Source organism: Herpailurus yagouaroundi, unplaced genomic scaffold (genome assembly GCF_014898765.1).
Source record: "Herpailurus yagouaroundi ecotype Mexico unplaced genomic scaffold, PumYag 29, whole genome shotgun sequence".
Classification (NCBI taxonomy): Eukaryota; Metazoa; Chordata; class Mammalia; order Carnivora; family Felidae; genus Herpailurus; species Herpailurus yagouaroundi.
The window spans coordinates 81,975,299-81,993,964 of record NW_024412377.1 but is presented as its reverse complement, the minus strand read 5'-3'; the positions used below and the strand labels follow the sequence as shown (position 1 = coordinate 81,993,964).

Genomic DNA, 18,666 nt, shown 5'->3' with positions numbered 1-18,666 from the left:
ACCTTTTTGGCGTGCCCAGGTGGCTCTGTCGGTTAGGCATCTGACTCTTGATTTTGGCTCAGGTCATGATCTCACACTTCATGAGTTCAAGCCCCGCACTGGGCTCTGCGCTGCCAGTGCTGAGTCTACTTGAGATTTTCTTTCTCTCCCTCTCCCCTGCATGTGCATTCCCTCTCTCTCTCTCTCTCTCTCAAAAATAAATAAGCTTAAGAAAACTTCTTTTATAATGGAATTTCAGAGCAAAATTTGTTTAACCCAAATGAAGATAATGACTTGAAACTTCATTTTTAAAGCTTTTTTTAAGCTTCTAGCTTATAAGACCTACTATAAATGACCACATTTCAATGAGCTTTTCATTAGGTGTTTAAAACAAGATGGCTTAATATTCAAGAGTTATAATTCATATACATTGATCAAAATGATCCTGAAATTTCTCTACCTTAAATAATACTAACAACAAGCCTTCTGAAACGAACTTCTCAACAAGAAGGCGCACAGAAGGAACTCTCTCCGCATGTCTCACCTGTTGCAGAATTGCTCCAAGGGAGTTCTTGTCTTTCTGATTGACACCATCTTTCTGCAGTCGAGCCAGGAGCTCCGGTTTCTTGTAAGCCTTCAGTGCCAGTAAGTGAATCACCCTGTCCCTATATGGACGCTGAGAAACACTGCTGCCTCCGTGAGTCTTTCGAATCGTATTTGCAGGATTCATGGGGGTTGACCGTTTCCTCTCAGGCACTGCATCTGAAACAGCTTGAGGCGCTTTCCGAATTTGCACTCTTTTCCCTAAAGTCCAGTGGAAATGACATTGTTACACATCTGTGGGTAAGATTATAATGAGCACTCAGTTTCCTCAACTCTGATTCAGGTACTTCTTCATTTCTGGAGGGAATTATAGGCCACTTTGTTTCAGTTTTTACATTAAAGAGATATGCAAACAGAAAGCTTTTTGAATAAATGGCCTAAGATTATGGATTTGAAATTGTCTTGATAGAAGCATTTATTGGAATAAATATGTATATAGAATCATTCTGTCCATTTAGCTACATATGGATATTAATTAGTGACACAAACTGTAGCAAGTGGTTGGGAATTTTAAGGTTGTAGGTAGTTCATGTTAAGTGCAAATAAAGTAATTTCCATGCTTACCCATGCTATTTACTGACCTTATATGTACATATTATATGTCATTTCTTTGGCAGAAATGAATATAACAAATGTGAAATGTGAGCAATACCTGTTGTATCTCACTAAGAACACAGTTTTGGCTGAGCTGAAAAATTATCTTAATCTCACAGATTCAGGGACCACAAAGAGGGGAGTCAGACATAATTTGGGGTCAACATTCACAAGGGCAACCACAAGACATACTCCTTTTCAATAGGCCATAACAAATTTTAGGGGTCAAAAGACAAAACCAAAACCAACAAAAAATCTCAGAGGGCCAGACAAGCAGATACCTCCTCTGCAGGGCTGAAGCTACACAGGTGAATTAGAGGAATGGAAAATGGGAAAAATGAGGCCTTCCCATCATTCCTGCCAGGCGAGTGCCATTTGGTAATTAACCCACTTTCTGCTTAAACTTAACACTGAGAAGTGGCAAATGTTTCCTTCTAGAAAAACAAAACCTGGTAACAATTCCTTGTTGAAGAAAAAATTAGAATTAAACTGCTGTGTAAGACCCTCATTTTATCATTTTTGAGGTGGACTCTTATAGCACCTTTCATACACTCTGAACCTCCAACTCTATGCCATGTGGTTGGGGGGCGGATATTAATAACATATAATGTAGGACAACTGCATTAGGAACAAGACTAGCAACTAGAAACAGCAGATAAGCAAAAGCAGTCTCTTAAGTGCTGCAGTCTGGGGTGAAAACAGCTTAATGGAGCAAGAGCAGTACTGATAGTAACTCTGTCCATGCAGGGGTCCTGAGGCCTGGCCAGAGGGGCTGTTAGTTTGACACAATCCTACGTAGAATAGAGGAGAAAGGGTGAATTATCTCACTGGCTTTTGTATTTCCCTACTGCCTGGACATAACAAATTGTAAATATCAGATCAAAATATTGCACAACAAGAGAACTCAACATTAAAGGAGCACTACTCAGTGATAAGAAAAGCTATTAAGGTGCAATTAGAGTTTTGGAGATAGATTTAGATTTGGTTTCTGTATTTTTCTTAGAGATAGATCAATGTCAGATGGGCAGGGAGCTAATATTTATCATGAACCAATTATGTGGTGGGGGAGCACTATATTAAGACCTTTACACTCATTAGATCTCACAATACAGTAACCTGATGAAACAGGCATGGTCCCACTCACAGATGAGAAAACTGAGACTTTCAATGGGATAAGCTCAAACGGTAAAGTGCTCACTTAACATGTGGAAGGTTCTGTTATTAATTAGTACCTAAGTTTTCCTACATGTACTTCTTTGTGGGAAAGGCATTATGAACAAATGCCCAATGTCTGCCATTGTTTCATCTTAGGCTGTAAACTCCATATGGGCAGGGCTGTGGCTGCTTTGTCCACTAGCAGACCTTGATTCAGTATTTGATGACTAGCAAAATGTCAATGTGAATGACAGCAAGAGAGCAAGTAGACAGCAGAGAAGCCGGAATCAATGCGGTCTGTATTTTCCCACACTGCCAGGATGCTAGCATATGAAGACACACTAAAATTTCTAAAACAGCAAACATAAACCTTCCAATCTACCACTTCTTAGTTATAATTGTATTAACAAACACTACTGTTCCTTGAAATTTGAATAGGAATTTGTGGGGAAAAAAATCCAGGGTCACAAAAGTTTAGGAAGTGCTATAAATCCCACACTCCTACCCTACCCTTTGTAACCTGTTTAGCTTATACTTCACCAAACAAAGCTGACTATGGAGCCCTGCCCACCACTCTTCTCTGGGGAGGTGAGTGGACAGAGAATGTTTTTTAGCTGGGCTCACACACACCATGATGGGTCATTTAGAATGAATTCAAGCCAGCAAGGAAGGCAAATAAAAACAAAAAGTGACAGTACTACCAGTGTTTTCCAGGCTGCCCTACCTCCTCTGTATGTCTGACCCACCTCCGATCCTCAGTCTCCAGAAAGCCCCAAGGTTTCCTGAGTTTGCCCCTGCCCCTCCCTGAAGTAAGCATAGGGCAGACAAATAAGGGAGGCTAAGAGGAGCATGGGTATGATGTTTGACCAAAAATTAGAATCTGGTCTGGGATATGACAGCAGTGGAGTCTCACCTGGGGCATAATGCTAGGCTGTCACTGGTACATGAATCTCCTACCCCTAGTACACTCACTTCACCTTTATCTCATTTTTCCTTTATTTATTTTTTACTTGTTATTTTTTTTAATGTAAGCTTTATGCCCAAAATGGGACTTGAACCCAGGACCCTGAGATCAAGTGTTCCATGGTCTACTGACTGAGCCAGCCAGATGCCCTGTTTTCCCTTTGAACAGCCACTTGTGGGGTAACCCATTTCTTTTAAATGCTAAAAGAACAACAGAGCCACACTAGGCTACTGAGTTTCACACAAAGACTGCCGCCCCATCAATCTGTGCCTATTTAACCAGGAAGGAGTCCTCTAGTTCAAGGTAGGACAGGCTACAGATGAAGAAAACATCAGTACTCTAAGTAGTTACAGAATTGAGATGCTAAAAAGAAAAGCAAGAAAATGTCAGTTCAAAGTGGGCAGAAGAAAGGCTTTATTTCTTTACATTTGCTTCAGAAAAGCTCTTTTAATAAAGCCCATGGGAGAACTTAATTCTCTTCCCAGACCCAACTGCTAATCAATTCCCTAGGCTCCTTATATAAACAGCAGCAGTGGGTCTGATAGAGTTGGGTAATCTGGGACTATATCTGAACTGCTGTTTCATAACAAGGAGCCTACTTCTAACTTCTCCATTCAATATGAGATGGTGAAAGTATTTATCCCTTTGTCTAACGGCTGTGAGTAAACAATCTGAAAGGAAGGTGTTAAAACAGTACATCAGAAAGAGAGCAGGGACTGCCATCTTCTGTAGTTGTTTTTCTGTTCTGTGGAACCTGATCAGAAGCCCTGGCAACACGGACCCAATGCTTTAAAAACACTGGCAGGACCTTGATGACGGGGTGACTGTCATGGTTAAATACATAAGCCAATGCAATGGAAACCATCTCCACATTTGGCATTTATGATCACTTCTTCCAAAGGTTTATTATTCAAATATATATTCGTAATGGTAAAAAATGTTATAATTACAAAGGACTTTCGATGTTATCCAGTTCAAATACCCCTTATCTAATAACTGAGAAATTAAGGTCCACAGATGTTAAATGATTTGTCGAAGGTCATTCAAACATGTACTACATCATCAAAAATAAGCAGGATGAGGCAGAAGTTGGGAAAATTGGAAAAAGAATCCTAGAAATTAGATTGGTTGGGTTATTTTATAAACCTAAATAAGTATTAGCATGTATTACCAATTTACAATTCAATAACATTTCAGAACTTAGGTACAAGTCAGTGAGCAGACTTATTAGTAAAATGGAAGCAGTGATTAGTGATTTTGTTTTTTTTAAACAAAGGGAAAGGATTATGACAACACAACAATGCTCACCACTGATATATATAAATGTCATGACTAGAAGTGGAAATATTCTGAAGAAATACTAATGATGTTTTCTAGGTTAAAGCCTCTCCTGCTCCTCTCCAGGCAAAATAGATTTTGGTTTTGCTCAGTCTACAAGAGGGTCGCAAAAGCTTATATTTTTGGGTGACTAGGCCAGGTGACCCCTAGGGGCAGTCTTCACCCTCTCACACTGAGCTTGTGGCCCAATTCAGCTGCCAGAGGCCTGTCCTGGCACTGTGCCACCACAGCCCCTCAATGAGACTAGCATTATTCCTATTTGTCCTCCACCCAGGCTGACGCTGTTGAAAGAAGCCTTGTTCTGCAGGTACTTCTAAGGTGGCAGAGGTGAGCTTCTGGTATCATTTTATATGATATATTCAATTATGAACTAAAGGAAATAACACAACATGTTAAGAGGCCAAACCCGTATTTGATATTTGTTGATTCTAACTATGTGATACGTAAAATGGAGAGGCAATGATAACTTCCCTTATGGGGTGATTTTGAGATCTAGATGAGTAACTACATGTAAAGTGCTAACCAGTGTCTCTGCATAGCAAGTACTCCGTAAGTACTGGGTACTGTTAGTATTGAAGGGTGAATGATGAGCATTCCAAAGTAATGAATGAGTCAGTTTGGAGGTACTGAAAAAGGCAGGAAGACACAAACTGAGCTGCCTAAAAGAAAGAAACATGGTAAAGGACTAGCAATGAATAAGATTAAAAGAAAAAGGTCAAAATATACCATTAACAAAGAAGAGTAAAAAATTAAAAAGTTTTGAATTCTGAGGTGAGGAAATGGAGGCAGTGCAGAGGAGAGCAATAAAAATAATTAAAGAGTTGGGATACAGGCCATCTTAAGAAAAGTTAAAAGGAGCTGGGGTTATTTGACCCAGAGAGTAAAAAGCTGAGGAGGTTAATGACAAGATTTAAGACCAGAGAAGAACACTGTACTGTGCTGGCGGGCCACTGGGGCACCGAGGACAAGCAGAGTGGAGCACGTAGGCTGGCAGATATCACTACAGGGCTCTGTGGGGCAAACATATGTGTGTGCAGAGGGAGGCCAGCTTGTCTGAGAATGGCATGGATGTAATCTGGTTCAAATTTAAGCTTAGATAACCTCAAATTTTATGTAGTCACTCCTAAAAAATGTATGTAAGTTATCTGTAATGCCTATAAGAAACCCTGCAAGTTCTAAAATTCCTTGAAGGGTATGGTTTATGTGATTTTATGTGTTGAAAATTCTGCTGTGTAACATGCTGTGCAGATAAACTGTATCTGACCCTATCAAAACAAACAAACACACAGAGGGGACACCCAAGGATAATTCTATGGAAAGGTACAATCACTGCTTATTTGCAGACTTTGGAACAAATCAAGGTAAAGTTTTTCAGCTAGTTCCATTGAGAGGGAAAAAAAAATCATTTTGATGGCTTCAGTCTTCTTTTCCTTTGTCAAACACACCAATTTGTCTCACTGTTTATAAATGGTGGTATTGGACAGAGTAGAAAAATATTTCACAGTTTGTACTGAAGTGTGCCAGATTGTGTGTGTTTTTAAAACAATTTAAGATTTAGCCTACTACAGAGAAAGTTAATTAAGTTACTTGTGAGCATAAAGAGAAAGAAAGGAAGTTGGAAGTTGTTACCTCACTCAGCAGGAAAGGGAAGGTGAAAAATCTCACTGCTGGTAACTTAGTGGGTTGGGAATGGGCCCCATGGGTACAGATACCTGGGGAGTCCATGAATTGTTGTTAAACCAAACTAAATGTATCTAAGCTAAGCACCAAGTCCCAAGAGCACTGGCTGTGTTCCAAAGAAATACTTATTAAAGACACCAGTGGAGCTTCTCAAAGCTGAATGTACTGTAGCTGGGTCAGCAATGGGAAAATGCAGAAGTAAAATTAAACCAAACCATGGAAAGATGTTAATTAAAGAATTTGGTTATTCAAGAGACTCTTTTTGTGTGCACTTACATTTCCAAATTAATATTCTTTCATCATTTATGTATGGTGACTTATGTCATTAAACTGACCAAAGCCTCAAAGAGCTCTTCTTCACTCCTGATAATTCTCCCTATTACTGTTAATAGTCACTGTCAATCAACTCTTTAAAATTGTTAGGGTCACTGCTCATAAAGGAGAGATTCATCTTGCTGGTCTGGTCCTACTTCCCTTCATTCTGATGGATATTTGTGTGAGCTGATGATAAAGATGATGGGGCTGGGGCAGACTCTTAATTAATGGATACATGAGGATGAGAATCCATAAACGGCATCACAACTGAGGTACCAAAAGGCATCACCCTAATGCTTTGCTATGAGCACATTTTATATTTTGCAATAAAAATTCCTTGTGCAAAAGATCCTCTGAAATTCTACCAATGGATTTTACTGTAAAAATAACCCTACAATGCAAAACAAGACCTATACTGTCCATCACTGAAATGACATCACCCAGTGTCAAAGACAACACAATGGTACCACTATTATAACCTCAAAAGTAACATGGCCAAATCCCAGTATTGTGAAATAATAACAAACAGCTAACAAAGGATTCAGGATTTTCTACCTGTTGAACTTACTATCAGTGTAAAGAGAAGAGATGATTTTTGACCATGTTATTTAAAATGTTCTAGAAACGAATTCTATGTTAAAATTAAATTAATATTACCAGTATTTACCTACAGTGGTCTTGAATTATTCCAATAATTCAATGAGAAGGAGAACGATATCTATACAAACCTACATATGGTCCGCCGGGTTTGATAACTTTTGTGCTTCGGTTGCGGGATTCCTCCTCTGCCTGGGTCATTCTTTCTCGTGTCATCTGATACGAGTCATTCGTTGCACACACTGTAATTTTATCTTGTATGAATCCCAGGCAATTGAGCTGGGAGGCTCCAGAGCTGTCAAGTAAGACAGTGGCTTTGTTAGAGACATCCCTCATTTTGCACACTAAAAGCAAGTGAGAGCTGTATAACCCTAAAATCAGCAGCCCAAATAATAGCTGTGCAATCTGGAAATAACTAATATTAATAACTTAAGATGTTGAAATTTAAAATATTTAAATTTCTCTCCTTCATTTCATATCACTTTTTTTTTCATAATCTGAATAGAACAGGTAAAATGAACTCTCAGAGACCAAATCTGTAAAATTCTGAAAAAACATTAGTATTTATGTTGAAGACCAGAGTCTCAATGAGCACTGTAGTTCTGTCATTTTTAAAAAAAATTATCTACCACTGATACGAAAAATGTTTAGTTTACCCCTATAGAAACCATAATATGCATGCTTTAGAACTAACTAGAAGACACAGACCTACTGTAATGCTTTTTATTTTCAGTAAGATAATTAATTTTAAGACCAAAATATTGTTCAACACTGGGATTTCTTATTAGCCCAAAGATCCTAAACATTTGTATTCTTCATATTTACCATTTTGTTAAATCTCTATAGAAGATGACTTATTTGTATGGCAAATATTGAAGAACATTCTGGACAAGAGGCTTTTGCAAATATTTTTTTGAAAACTTTTATTTAAAAAATCATGCATATTAACACTGGCCTAGAAGATGGCTCTGTTTCAAAGTATGATGGCAAAATTAGGGGATCATGGTAACAGTTATACTGGTATTTTAAAAAGAAATTGCTATGGCCTTAAAACAGACTGGAATATAGAAGTAATAAAAATGTCACTATAGCTCTGATAGTCTATTTCCAAACTTACTTGGAAGCAGATTTGTTATGATGTCAAGAAATAGGATTAATAAAATTTTTATAAATTGCGAGTAACTGTACAAATGCTATTTAAAAAAACAAAACAAAACAGTTCCTTCATCTCATAAATATTTTTTAGGCAGGGACTGCATGCCAGGCAATGTGTGAGGGACAGAAAGAGACAGGGACTAAGACAGATGTGGTCCCTCCTTCAAGGAGCTCTCTAATGTGTGACAAGGATGAGCACACTAGAAATTATGACACAGTGTGATAGATGCTGGGACGGGGGCGGGGTGGGGGGAGAGACAGGGAACCCCAGGAAGGTACTTCATCAGGATTGTGGGCAAGGTGGAGGCTTTCAAAAGGAAGTGATGCCTTTAGAAAGGAGGGGGAGGGGCAGGGAGGACAGAAGTTTTCTGGGAGTATAACCAACCTGTGCAGGCCCAGGGGGAAGTGTGGAGGAAGTTTTCAGTTTGGCCAAAGGGAGTTGGAAAGGACAATTAGAGATGAGTCTGAAGAGGGCATGAGAAGTACGTCATATAGGGCTTTGGAGGTCATGGCATAGATTTTGGATTTTATTCCAAGAAAACCAGAGGCTGAAAACAGGGGAGAGAAAATATCTCACTTGTACTGTAAAAAGATCAATCTGGATGAAGAACAGATTGGGAGGTAGGGGGCACAAAAGTGAATGCAGGAGACCAGTTAGAAGTGTACTGAAGGATTACTGGCAAGAAGTGAGAACTTGAACCAGTGTAGGGCAGTGTGAATGCAGAACAGTAAAGAGAGTCCAGACAGTGAGGAGAAGCAGAATTGACAGGATTTGATAAGTGATTAGCCACAGGTAGAGACAGAAGTTAAAGATCATACCTAGGCTACTAGGTGTGTGGAGCTGCTATTTATTGAGGCACTGGGGTAGAGCTACAAGAGAGAAAATGAGTTCAGTGTTGGACATGATGACTTTGAAGAAATAAGGCGAGGTCTCAGTAGGGAACCAACTGTGAAGAACACTAACATTTAAAATAATCAAGAGGAAGATGAAAAGATGACCACAGGAGGCTGAAAAAGTATAACTGAAGAGGTAGAGGGAAACTCTAAGAACAGTGTGTCATGGAAGCCATTGGAATAGCATGTTTCAAGAACCAGAGTGGTCTACAGTGTAACATGCTGGCAATGAGTCTAGAACAATAGGAACCAATAAGCATCCAATAGATTCTTCTCCAGTGGTCAAGGCCCTGTTGGGGGGTGCATGTTTCCACTGAATGGTGTGGAATGAAGTCAGATTTCAGGTACACAGTGAGTGGGAGGGTGGTTGTTTTTGCTCTTATTTTCTTTTTTATGAGACAGACTAGCACATGTCTGAATGCTGAAAGACCAGTGAAGGGAAGGGAAGGAGGGAGGAAGGTTTAACTCTCAGAGAAAGTGGGAAGAAGAATAAGTGAGAAGAAAAACTACAGTATGAAGATCTGGTGACAGGAAGTTTGGATTTCAACATCTCCCACCAAATAATTTAAGTAATTTACACAGTGAGAATAAGCTGAACCTACTGCCAATCATGATGAAGTTACAGCTTATACCAAGTAAGAACCAGATCATTACATGAAAACACAGTAGAGCTAAACCCTGCAGGCAAGAACGGGTACTCTCTTGTAGAACTGTCCACTCATCCCTTTTCAACTGAGCTACCTTAAAAGTTTAAATACTTTGACATACGCATGTAAACATTCCTAGAGTCTTTCTCTAGCCTAGCTCACTGTTTCCTGTAATAGAGTGTGTATTACTGTTCAAGAGGCCTGTGAATGGAGAGATTTAAGGAATTTTTTAAAGGTAATTTTGACTTTGGGATTTCCTCATTTTAGATATGATTAAAGTGAGGTTCAAGGAGATGTAAAAACAAAGAAAGGAGATTAGTTAGTATCTATTTTGTGAACATCTACTTATAGCATTTAGTTTGAGCTCAGCCAGCATAGTAAGACTAGAAAAGGGGTATAAGGAAGCCTCTGCCCTAGAGGAGGCTGCACAACTACAAGAGAGACAAGATTCATGGGAAAAATAAAAATTCAATTCAACAGAAAAGGTGGAACAAAATTATAAAAAAGTTTGCTTGCCAGGGTGAGAACTGAAAGCTTCAGTGCTTTTGTTTTCATAGTGGCAAATTTCAATTTATACCCATAGAAGACCATTTTATAAAGCACCTTAAACACTTTCATAGTTGGATCATACTTTATAAAACACATTTGGATCATACTAATGTATTTGACCCAATTTTCTCACAATAACTGTTTCATTTCTCTTGCTGCATCATGTAGCATTTTGTAAGTGACTTTAACTCAATTCTCCAAACAAGCAAGGTAGAAATAAATACACAGGGTATTTATGATCTGAGGGAGAAACCATATTACCTATGACGCTATCACTGGTTTTGAAGAGGGGATTGTTGCTCAGAATTCCTAATGGGACATTTAGCTGAATTTGAGGTCAAAGTGTTCTTACTATAATAAAATTCTCTAAAGACAAGCATAATAGGTGATAGCACCACCATTAGAAATCAGTGCGCCTTATGGTATGTAAAGGACACTGGACCAGGAGAACCCAGTTCTCATTCAGCCTTGTCATCAACTAACCACCTGTCTAACTGTAAAATCGTCATCTGTGGAATGAAGGGACTGAACTATACAATCACTCAGGGCCCTCATACTTGATGCTTCTGTCATCTTTTACAATGCTGTCCTATAGCACTTTCTGCAATGTTGACAATGTTCTGTATCTGTGCTGTCTACTATGATAGCCACGAGCCATGTGGCTATTGAGTTATGTGGTAAATGTAAGCAAAGAACTAAAATGTCGATTTTATTTCATTTTTATAAATTGAAATGTAAATAGCTACATACAACCAGTAGCTATCACAGTGGACAGTAAAGAAAGATCTAGATAATTTGTAACATATACAATTTATACCAAAGAATATATGTTTGAGGTGGGCAACTTTTATATAGCAAAATTAACATATACTCAGGGAAAATAGCATATTAAGATAGAATAGAAAGTTATTTAGTACCCTAAATGGGAAGAGAAATTTAGAACTCTTTCAGTGAAGTGTCTTATTTTGTATCTCTGACTCCTATGCTCCCCTGGAACACAGCTTTCTTTTCCTCTCTCCCACGCACAGCAAGCGCTTACACAGTTTCAAGTACTGTACAGAGGAGAGATAGGCATGGATGATGTCCTGGGGGCACTTTGGGCCAATTTCAATGTTCTCGGGATGTTGCAGGTTCTAAGGCCTTGTCTTTATCCATGGGCAGAACACACTCCCCCTCCTCAAGGGGCACATTCTTAAATCAGAAACAACCATAGCAAAGAAGAGTCAAACAAGTAGCTTATTGTTTACAGAAGACCTGAGTAGATAAGGGTTCCATGGTACCCTGGGATATATATGGGTATATATTCTTGTCTTCCTCCCTGCCCCCCCCCCTTTTTAATTAGAAGTGACTGCTATCCTGGGGTTAATTTCTAGTTTCCATTATGTTGCAGCATAAAAAAGTTTGAAAATCTATCTTAAAACAAGGCTTGTGCAGGCAAGAAAGGAAGGGATATATATTTATTTTTCCCCTCCTTTACCCTTGAATATTACTATAAGCCACTCTTATTTAAATACAGTGAATACAAACTTTAAAAAAATGCTTAAACTTGTTTTGAATTAAAAAATGTTTTATAGATAAAAAATCTATACCTTAAAAAATCTCTGAGAGCAAGAATCTTAAAATTTTTATGACTGTATCCACAGTGACAAATGTAATTTGTAGCACATAGGTACTCAATATTTCTTAATAAATGAGCTCTATAATTCAATTCAATAAACATTTATGGAATGGCTATTATAGATTTTATTGTTTAATTAAAAAAAAAAAAAAAAACCTCTCAAAGAAAAAGTATTCTCCCTTCAGCATACCTTGACATGTACTTACCTGGAAAATGTTTGCTGGATGCAGTCAAAACTGCCCTGAGGGTTGTCCTTACCCACATTTGACAAATAGAAGTTAAAGGTATGCACTTCATTGGGGGGGTCATTTTTAGGGATTTTGACAAGCTAAAGTGAGGGAAAAAGAGAAACACCTCAAATTACAAATTTGACATACCATGATCTGATGACTGACTTAACTGTTTTCAAGTGACATCCATTTTATAGGCAAGCCCTGTTGAGCATTTAAATTCATAGCATTTAAATCACCAAATCATTGAAGGAATCTAGCAAGTATGCCTATAACTCACCACACTCTTATTTCCATTTTTCTACCCTTAAGTATCAGTAATCACTTCTGCTCAATAGTTTAAGAGGAACCATCTTCATTTCAAACTAGCAAATGATTACAGTTCACAAGAAACAGTTATTAGCGAATTTGCTAAAAAGCTCTTCCTCTTTTGTGCTACAGGTTCTGTCTGGCTGGCATGCCTCCCTGCTGAATATCTTCTAGATATTTAAATAGTCTCTGAGACAGAATCTATATTTCACTCTTTACCCTCTTATTATATGCACTTTTAACTTTAATTCTTGCTTCTTTGAGTAATATTTTTGAAGAATAACTAGCAGTGTAAGGTGAATGCCATAATTACATTCACACCAAAATGCAGATGGACGTTTCTCCTTGCCCTAAGATTCTCTTACTCATCCTCATGTTTACTGAATAGGGTTGGCAGCCTGGAGAGATGCTTCTGTAGGGCACTCCAAAGCTGAGCCCCACACAACACTGTGGAAAAGGCAAATGTTTTTATGCTCTTACTCAAGGTCTAATTTCTCTATTAGATGAGAAGCCCAATTAAGTGAAGGGATGGGGTTGCTCTAGATCAGTGCACCCCTGTATTAGGCACATCATCCTGGTACATGGTAGGACCTCAATAATCATCTGTGAACAAATGAACTGAAAACTTCTGTCTTTCAAATGCTCCACCCTTTCCAGCTCCTAAGACCTTTCTTACCTTGGTTTTGCAGGGGCTACCATGGTGTTAAGTGATAATTATAAAAAGGATTCGTTGGTAAGAATTAGTAAAATATGACTTCTTGTTCTCCAGCCCCCAAATACACAGGGTTGTAGCAATTTAGTAGAAAAGTTGGGGGTGGGGGGAGGAGGAAATACTTTTCAATTCTCATTCTTTTCCCCCAAGTTTCCATTATAGTAGATTAAGACTCAGAACTAACTGGCTGCCAGGGAGATAGATAGAGGAGAGAATATTCATGAATGTGCTAGAAAGATAAACATGTATAACTTCTGCTTGGCTCTGGAGGACACTGACACTGCAGGCAACTCTGACTTCCTCGCTCTAAAAGACTGATAACTTTTGACCGACAGAAAAGAACCTGGAGGTAACAATTCCAACCCCCATGCTACCAAAAAAAAAAAAAAAAAAAAGTAAAGAAAGGTAAAAAGGGAGATAATTTGTAGTGTCTAGTGCATAGTAGATATGCAATAAATGTTTGTTGAAGGAATGAATGAACGGCAATAAATAAGTCAAAGAAGGGGTGCCTGGGTGGCTCAGTCGGTTGAACATCTGACTTTGGTTCAGGTCATGATCTCATGGTTCTCGGGTTCGAGCCCCAGGTGCTGACAGCTCGGAGCCTAGAGCCTGTTTCGGATTCTGTGTCTCCCTCACTCTGCCCTCCCCAGCTCACACTTGGTCTCTCTCTCTCTCTCTTTCAAAAATAAATAAACATTAAAAAAAAAAAAGTCAAAGAAAAACATCTTGACAGATGGGGCTTCAGAATACTATGTAAAGTCTGAGAGGCCAAATTTTACCAAAGATGTTGAGTACTACATAATAGTACTCCATAGAGCCTCCATCATCCATGAATTTCAACTATCTTTGACTCCTTATTATAAATTAGTTCCAGTTGCTAGGGTAATAAGCTTCTACATTTATTATCTACTCTATAAATTATACCTTTTTGGGCCCCTAAAGTTACTTTTATTTCTCAAAATTTCCCCTAGTTCTAAAATGTTGGAACCTGGTGAGCAAGTCTTAAATCTAATGTTTTACTTCTTAATCCTATAGAGGTGTGGGAGAGCAGGAGCCAATGGAAAGCTGTGTGAGACACAAGGGAACAAAAAGTCTGTCCTCAGGCTAGTGTAACAGCATTCACTGATGTCTGTCTGCTTTCATTTTTTGAGGAACTGCAGGGCTGTTCTCTGCTGGGATAGAGAAGGAATGTGCGCTGTAGCTAAAGCCTCCTTAAAGGCCTAGGAGAGGAGGACAGGTAAAGAAGGTGTGAACACTTGAATGGAATGCCTTCTCCAGCTGTTAATTACTTAACTTCCATTCCCCTTCCCTGTTAACCCTCACAGAGATGTGCAGAACCTGGCTGGGGACAGTCACAGTGGCTGCAGGCTCATCTCAAGGCCAGGCTGTGGTTTCACTTTAGGTCTAAGGTCTTTGTTCCTGTGCAGCTCAGGTCTAGAAATGCAGGAGTATTTCACCCAGCAAAGTATGGAAGTTTGTCCCTTTGGGGAGATTCTAAATTGCACAGTTTTTTCTATTTTTCAAGAGTGACTAGACTCTTTACTCAAATTCTACAAATGTTCAGTATTCTTCTGCTAAAAACGTTTTACCTTAATTAAGGGAGTCCTTAAGCGCAGACACCTATGAAACACAGCATTTTAGGAAAGCCCTTAACAAACCTTTTTATTACTTAAACGTAGGGTTTTCCTTTCTCATCCTCTAAACCATGATTCTTCTTAAGTAACACTTAACACTTTTTAAGGTAAAAAATGATCTATATATTAAATTTTTTTTTTAACACACACAGTGTCTTGTGTAAATCTGGAAGGTTCAATAACAAAAAAAAAAATATCTCATATGGATCAATTACTGTGTACACCCCTCAAAATATTAGGGTCTGGCTTGATGGTGGGCACAGAAGGCTTTCATATTCTCTTTCTTTAAAAGTTTCTTGAATAGAAAAAAAAACCCTATAGTCATTTAAAAAATATAAACAGAATAGGAAAGAATCAGATTAAAAAGAAAAGCATACACAACCCATGCTATACATCCACTGAAGATTTTGGAAGCGTGTATTACGCATATATCAGAACAGTTGCTCCCAACAAGGTAAAATTTTGCCCTTTGGAAACATCTGGTCTGGTTTGGTGCTACTGGTACCTCCTGGAGGGGAGCAACATTGTCTGACACCCTACAGTGGACAGGATAGCCCCTACAACAAAGAATTACCCAGTCTAAAATGTCAGTATGGCTAAAGGTGAGAAATTATGGATTAGAATTCTCAGTGACTTTTGATTAATGAAGTAGAAGGAAAAATAGTATCTTAAAAAAATAAAAGTTCCTAATCAAATGGCGGGGGCCATTTTAACTTATTTGAAACACCATTTTTTAAAAATTCTGATCAGAAGACAACGAAAGGCAAATAAGTGCACCTGAGCCATATTTAAAGTATATTTAAAGAATGAAGATTTAAGTACCTACTACAAATTAATTTCTGCAACTTCTTCTAAACATCATGAAGTCAAGCAAGTCAAATAAACAAGTCTTTTTAAAAAAATATTTATTTAGAAAGAGCATGCGTGCGTGTGTACACATACACACACACATGCGCGAGTGGGGAAGGGGCAGAGAAAGAAAGAATCTCAAGCAGGGTCCATGCTCACAGCGCGGAGCATGATGCGGGGCTCGAACCCATGACCCTGGGACCATGACCTAAACTAAAATCAAGAGTCAGATGCCCAAATGACTGAGCTACCCAGGCACCCCAGATTAGCAAAAGTCCTAATGGGAGTTATTAAAACAAACAAAATAAGTACTTTTGGAATGCCTACTTTATTATTTTATTCAATGTTTATTTTTGAAAGATTGCAAGCAGGGGAGAGGTGGAGAGAAAAAGAGGGACAGAAAATCTGAAGTAGGCTCTACACTGACAGCAGACAGCCTGATGTGTGGCTTGAACTCAGGAATCATGAGATCACGTCCTGAGCCAAAGTTGGACACTCAACTGACTGAGTGACCCAGGAACCCCTGGAATGCCTACTTTAGGTATCAGTAAAAAAAAAAAAAAAAAAAAAAAAGAAGTTCTTACAAAGAGATAATAATTTACTAAGAACCCTCAAAATGTGAAAGGATAGCTTTGGAATAAAGAAAATGAATCTCTGTAGTGATGGTCTCTGACAATTCTGTTCCCCTAGTAAGTTCCAAAACCTTCGCTGGCAATCAATAACGCTTAGAAAAGACTGGTATAGTTTTCAACTTTGTTTCAGAAAAACAAAACAAAGACTTATCTGGAGAGTGTTTGTAGTCCCTACCATTCCTCCTTATTCATACATATATCACACATGTAGATAACATTCTCAGGCTGCTAATTACCAGAGACAAGCAAGCTTTGTCATCAGTTCTTTGTAAGAAAGGGAGCATGATGGAGAATGACAGAGATTCTCAACAATCTCTCCTAACCACTATTCCACTCTGTGGGTGTGCTTCTAAGTGAGCACTGTGCAGATGGGGGCAGGGGCAGGTCTCTGGGCAAATCACATTCACCTTGGGACTGGGCTACCATCATAGGAAAAGAAATACTGATATCTGACTTAGAAACCATCTTGGAAGAACATCCCATTGTGTGATAGGAACTTCTCAGTTTTAATTATAATATTTTAAGCTTTTCCTACAGGTCAGTGAGAATGCCATCATATTTAGGGACACATTGGGTCTATTTGAAATTTTTAGCTAAATGCCTTAAGAATGAAATACTACTTAATAAGTATCAAAGACTATGATTACAAACAGTTACTTATTCAAGATGAAGAATATAAAAATATACCATCATTTTCTGGGCAATTGGAAAAGTAGATTCTAATTTTCATTCCAAAAATGAGGGGCTGAAAATCAAAGGCTTGGGACCACAGTCCATAGCCCTCCTTCCAAACTCCAGTCTGTCTCTGATAAAAAGCTACACAGAAAGTTTCAGGAAACTTTCAGACATTTATAATTTACTTAAACACTGTATACCAAGATGTATAAGTCAAAACTTCTAATTATTCTGAGATACAAGCTCAGGCATATAGCAATGGAATACTATCTAGAAGGTCATTTCAACATCAAGTCACAGACCTCCTATTTACATAAAGACTACAACAACAGTAGCACAATCTGCACACTGCTGCAAATTACTCATACAGACATGCTAACATCTGCTTAAAAGCCATTCATACCTTTACTGCAGAGCTTTCTTACCCTTAAGTCAAACACTATCTACTTGATACTGGACTGAGGTACATGCCAGATTAAAAATGGGACCATCAAGGGTTTTTGTTGTTGTTGTTGTTGTTTGTTTGTTTGGGTTTTTTTTGGTATTCATTTAAAATGAATGCTTTGTTCTTTTGTGGGTATTAAAAAATGATTAAACTTAGACTTTTTGAATTTTCATATCCAACCTTTTCGGTAAGATGCTCATGAGCCAGCAGTAACACACTTGGATATGACAGTTCTTGGTCCTTAAAGGAAACCTATAGTTCTGGCAGGGCTTTGAAATAAGTTAGTTGAATTTCTTCATTTTAGAGATTAGGAAAACAGAGACGCTCAGTGATTACTCAAGATTATGACTATTTAAAATTGTAACCCTTGTACTCCTGACCCCCTGATCCTGCTCCATATTTGCCTAAAACACTTGGTGAATGTACTACTTACAGATTATGTTTATTGTCTTTCTCCCCGACCAGAAAATAATCCTTGGAAGGACAGAGCCTTCTGTTTTTTTTCCCTGAATATATCACCAACATCTCAAACAGTGACTACCACAAAGTAGTCGCTCCATACATGTTTGTTGAATGAATGAAAATGCTGATTAATGTGTGAGCCAGGACTAGAACTGAAGTATCTGCTTTCTTTTCACCAGTATTTCCAAAGTAGGCTGAAAAATTTCCTTACAAGAAAAAGGAGTTGTATCCTAAAATAAATTTGGGAAATGCCAGGTTAAATAAAATGACTTTCTTTGTTGTAGGTCCTTTCATACTGAATAATACTTTTCCATTTGTAGAATCAACCTCCTCCATTTCTATACTATCTCAGGGGAATGAATAGCTTATATTACTGTTACATTACTAGTACATCTATTACTTTACTATATATAAACTAGTATGTTTTAGCTTGGGTTAAAAAAATGCTACAAATATTTAAACATTAGAATTCTCTATTCTCAAACCCTCTCAACGATTCTGTGATTTCCTAAAAATCTAGAAAATTCAGTTTAGTTAGAGAAATGTATTTGCATGTACTGTTCCAGAGTTTGGGGGCAGAATGAATAATCTAGAATCAGAACAGAAAATAGAAACCTCAACCTGAAAGCC

General features: G+C 38.2%; 1 protein-coding gene across 1 annotated transcript in view; it reads right to left on the bottom strand.

The window, feature by feature from the left end:
• Positions 1–18,666, bottom strand: part of ELL2 (elongation factor for RNA polymerase II 2) — a 73,070-nt gene that overhangs the window by 17,804 nt on the left and 36,600 nt on the right. Inside the window, exons 3-5 of the mRNA XM_040448166.1 lie at positions 12,295–12,416; positions 7,357–7,520; positions 524–783 (exon numbers count right to left, since the gene is read on the bottom strand). Of these exons, the coding sequence (XP_040304100.1) occupies positions 524–783; positions 7,357–7,520; positions 12,295–12,416 (546 nt within the window). The remainder of the gene's footprint in view (positions 1–523; positions 784–7,356; positions 7,521–12,294; positions 12,417–18,666) is intronic.